Source organism: Plectropomus leopardus, unplaced genomic scaffold (assembly GCF_008729295.1).
Source record: "Plectropomus leopardus isolate mb unplaced genomic scaffold, YSFRI_Pleo_2.0 unplaced_scaffold7635, whole genome shotgun sequence".
NCBI classification, from domain to species: domain Eukaryota; kingdom Metazoa; phylum Chordata; class Actinopteri; order Perciformes; family Serranidae; genus Plectropomus; species Plectropomus leopardus.
In genome coordinates this window covers 1-4,315 of record NW_024684082.1, presented here as the reverse complement: position 1 = coordinate 4,315, position 4,315 = coordinate 1, and the positions used below count along the sequence as shown (strand labels likewise).

General features: G+C 45.6%; 1 protein-coding gene across 1 annotated transcript; it reads left to right on the top strand.

Annotated features, from left to right (window-relative positions):
* Nucleotides 1-413: 413 nt before the first annotated feature.
* On the top strand, nucleotides 414-4,305 carry LOC121940141 (leucine-rich repeat neuronal protein 1-like; the record flags this gene model as incomplete). The annotated part of the gene is made up of 8 exons (XM_042482989.1): nucleotides 414-617; nucleotides 735-880; nucleotides 1,014-1,115; nucleotides 1,895-2,079; nucleotides 2,556-2,798; nucleotides 2,882-3,004; nucleotides 3,722-3,844; nucleotides 4,062-4,305. Coding segments are annotated over exons 1-8 (1,251 nt in total), but the record flags the coding sequence as incomplete, so codon positions are not given.
* Between the last annotated feature and the right edge of the window lie 10 nt (nucleotides 4,306-4,315).

Sequence of the window (4,315 nt, the reverse complement as noted above, 5' to 3'; positions counted from 1 at the left end):
CTGAGGAGGAGGAGACTCAACATCATTCTTCTTTTGTTTTGTTTTTTCATCTAAAAACATTGTGGCATCATGACAAAAAAGCAGCATTCAAGGGGTTAAAATTCTGAAAATTAATGATGATTTGATATTTATGATTATGACAGATGTTGGTAAAAAAATAAATAAATAAGCTCAATGAAAGCAGAAAATCATATTAATGTAAAATATTTTTTAAAGCTTGATTTTGAAAAGTGCATTTGTGCACAGAGTGATACGAGTGTGTGTGATATTAAAGTGAGCCCTAAAGGGTTAATCTTGCGGCGCCTTTAGACTTAACAAATGTATCAAATTGACTGATTAAATCTCGAAAGTTAAGGAGTCGTTTCTCCGAGCTTTCGATGTTCATGAAAACGTCTCTTTTCTATCGCAGGTCAACGGAGGAAAGTCTGTCCTCCGTCCAGCTGCAGATGTGAGCCGCCTCCTCTGAGCCTCTGGAGGAAGTTGTGGCCAAAGTCCAATCAGCACTCCCCCTCAGCTCCACTCCTAGTGCACCATGGGATTTGCAGTCCTTTCCACCCTCCTCCTCCTCTCTTTGGTGACATCATCAGTGTGTGCTGCGGTGGGCGTGGCCAGTCCAGGTACAGAGCAGCTCTACAGACACCAAATATGAACACCTGAAGGACACGGTTTGATCATAGGGTTAATGGTGTGTGTGTGTGTGTGTGTGTGTGTGTGTGTGTGTGTCTCTCCTACAGGTGGCACCATGCTGTGTCCTCTGCAGTGTGTGTGTGAGACGAGGCCATGGTACACGCCACAGTCCGTGTATCACCAGGCACGGACCGTCGACTGCAATGAGCTCCACCTGCACCGAGTTCCCGCCAACATGTCAGCCGACACACAGGTAACGAATCCGTACGATAACAATCTTTGGTTTTATAACACAACTCCTCATTTTCATAAACCACTGAATCCACCGTTCTTGTTGTGAACTTGTTAGTTTGTGATGATGTTGTTGCGACCTTGTTGTGTTTCAGGTGCTGCTGCTGCAGAGTAACAACATCTCATCCATCAGCACAGAGCTGCAGAGTCTCACCAACCTGACAGAACTGGACCTGTCACAGAACCACTTCACACAGGTGACGCACCTGGACTGCATTTACATCATAATAACTTTATTCATGAAGCACTTTCCAAGCTCAAACACACACACACAGTGCTCTCCAGATTAAAGGCCCATGTCAGCCCTCGTTTACTAAAGTTCAGAACATGCGAGCACATAAATCAAACAGCTCTGAGCGCGTACATAAAGACATAATGCTGGTGACCTTTGACCCCGCAGGCTCAGTGTGGGCTCAGGAACACTTTGGAAAACCATCGTCGGTGATCACAGTCGATCAGGTTCAGACTTCACCGTGCAGAGTGAAGTCAGATATCGACAGAAACACAGCAGACTTGAAGAGAAAAAGGGCCATAAACATTTTGAAAGTTTTTTAATGAGACATTTTGGCAATTATTTTTCCTTTTTAAAAAATTGGTAATTTTTTTTTTTTTTCAAATTTTCTGTGATTTTTCAGGAAAACATTTTAGCAATTTGTTTTTTCTCCAACATTTTTTATGATTATTATTATTTTTTTAATCCTGAATTTTTTTTTCTTTTTTTTCTTTCAATTTTGTTATGATTTTTAAAGAAATTGTTTTTTGGGGGGGTTAAGGTATGGCAGTTTTTTTTTTTCTTTAAAAATTGGTGATTTTTTTTCTTTAACATTATGGTGAGGTTTTTTTTCTTTGGGCATGTTTGGTAATTTTCTGAATTTTTTTTTACACCTTTTTTTTTCTTTCCTTAAAATTTTTGGCATTTTTTCGAGACAACATTTTGGCGTTTAGCCGAGCTCTCTGCGTCTGTCTCTGGTTCCAGGTGAGCTCCATGGGTTTGTCCTCTCTGGGCCGGCTGGTGACTCTGTACCTGGAGGAGAACCACATCGAGGAGCTGGAGGACTTCAGTCTGAGGAACCTGTCCAGTCTGGAGGAACTCTACATCAATCACAACCGCATCTCGTCCATCGGACCCAAAGCCTTCGTCGGACTCACCGACCTGCTGCGGTAACTAAAGTGCAGGGTGACGATGTTCTGAAGGCAGCGTCGTAACCCTCCGACCAACGGGACAACAACCTCCAGACAAGCCAACATTTCTCAGATATTAGGACATTCCCAGGATTTTAGGGATTTTAAGGCATTTCTTGGATTTCAGGAATTGTCTTGGACTTTAGGACACTTCTAGAATTTCAGGACATTTTGAGGATTTTAGGACGTTTCTAGGATTTTAGTATATTTTTTAGGACTTCAGGACATTTTTAGGATTTAAGGGATTTGAGGACATTTCTAGGATTTGGGGATGTTTCTAGGAATTTAAAATGTTTCAGGGATTTTAGCACATTTTTAGGATTTTAGAACATTTCTAGTATTTATGACATTTCTAGGACTTCAGGACACTTCTAAGATTTTAAGAAATTTGTATCACCGATCTATAGGAATAACAGTGTGTGACGGGTTTTTGTGCCCTCTGCTTGGTCCTGCAGGCTCCACCTGAACTCTAACCGGCTGGTGGCCATCGACAGCCGCTGGTTCGAGTCCCTGCCATCTCTGGAGATCCTGATGATTGGGGAGAACCCCATCCTGGGTCTGGAGGAGAAGAACTTCCTGCCTCTGTCCCGCCTCCACAGCCTGGTGCTGGCGGGGATGGGGCTGGCGTCCGTCCCCGCCGCCGCCTTCCAGGGCCTGGACTACCTGGAGAGTCTGTCCTTCTACGACAACCGGCTCAGGTGAGTCCGAGCACCGCCGCCGTGACCTCTGTGATCTGGTCTCTGTGTGACGCCGTGCTGATGTGGCCGCTGTTCTTCGGCAGGTCAGTTCCTCGGGACGCTCTGAGCGTGCTCCCTAACCTCAAGTTCCTGGACCTGAACCGGAACCCGATCAGCCGAATCCAGCAGGGAGACTTTCAGAACCTGCAGCACCTGGAGGAGCTCAGGTGAGTCCGACAGACACACAGATGGAGTTTATCCTCGGTCACAGTCCTTTGATAGTGATTATCGGCCGATGACCACTCCAATCGTATTTATCTAAATATCGATTAGATGTGTTTCTGCTAAATCCGACACGCACAAACTACTGGATCCTGATTCAAAAACCAGATCAGATCTATGTTAACCCTTTGAAACCTGAACAATCTGGCTTCATTTCTTCCAACAACAAGAAAAAATGCAATGAGGAACTTAACAAGAAATTGCCCCAAAATTAACAAGAAATTAGTAAAATGTTAAAAAAAAACTATGACCTCGGGCCCTCTCTGCGTGGAGGGACCATCCGCCCGGACACCGGCACTCGGCCGGCTGGCAGTGGGCCCGCTGATGACGGGTCACGCAAGCCAATTGGTCAAATAATAATAAATAATTCTGCATCACATGAGGCTCGAGCTCACAACCTCAGACACCAAGTCAGTGTCCCAGTGAGCGCCACGAGAGAAACCAGAGATGACTGCGGCCACCAGCAGGGGGCAGGATATCAGCTGTCTGTGCATGAGAGGCAGACTTCAAACTGCTGCCAAAAATTCACTCAAGACCAAACTCTGAGTCTGCAGACTTCATCCAGACTGCAGAGAGATGTTGATCTTTTGTTTTTACAAATAAATACAAATGATAATTAATAATAATTAATAATAATGATAATAATGTTGACTGTGTCTCAGTCTGAACAACATGGACGAGCTGCTGATGGTGGAACGAGATGCTTTCCAGAATCTTCCAGAAATCGCCAAACTGGAACTCTGCAGCAACCAGCAGCTGAGCTACATCCACCCTCAGGCCTTCAGGTGTCCGTCTGTCTGTCCATCTGTCCATCTGTCCTTCTGTCCTTCTGTCTGTCTGTCTCTCTCTCTGTTTCATTTAAACAAATTTAAAAAACAACTTGATGGCTTTAAAGTCTAAATTTTACTTCTTTCTTTTTCATTTTTTCTTTGGTCCTCTGTCTTTCTCCTCCTTCTGTCTTTCATCATTCACCTCCTTCATGTCTCCTCCTCCTCCCCTCAGTGAGCTGTCTTCCCTGCGGACGCTCCTCCTCCACAGTAACCAGCTGAGTCTCCTCTCTGGGGATGTCCTGTCCTCCCTGCCTTCCCTGGAGGAGGTGTCTCTGCACTCCAACCCGCTGCGCTGCGACTGTCTGGGCTCCTGGGGGCCTCACCTGGGCAACCAGTCGCACCTCAAGGTGCTCGAGTCCTCCATCACCCTCTGCTCCTCCCCGCTGCACCTCATTGGTCGGGAGCTGCAGGAGGTGGTGGGGGCGG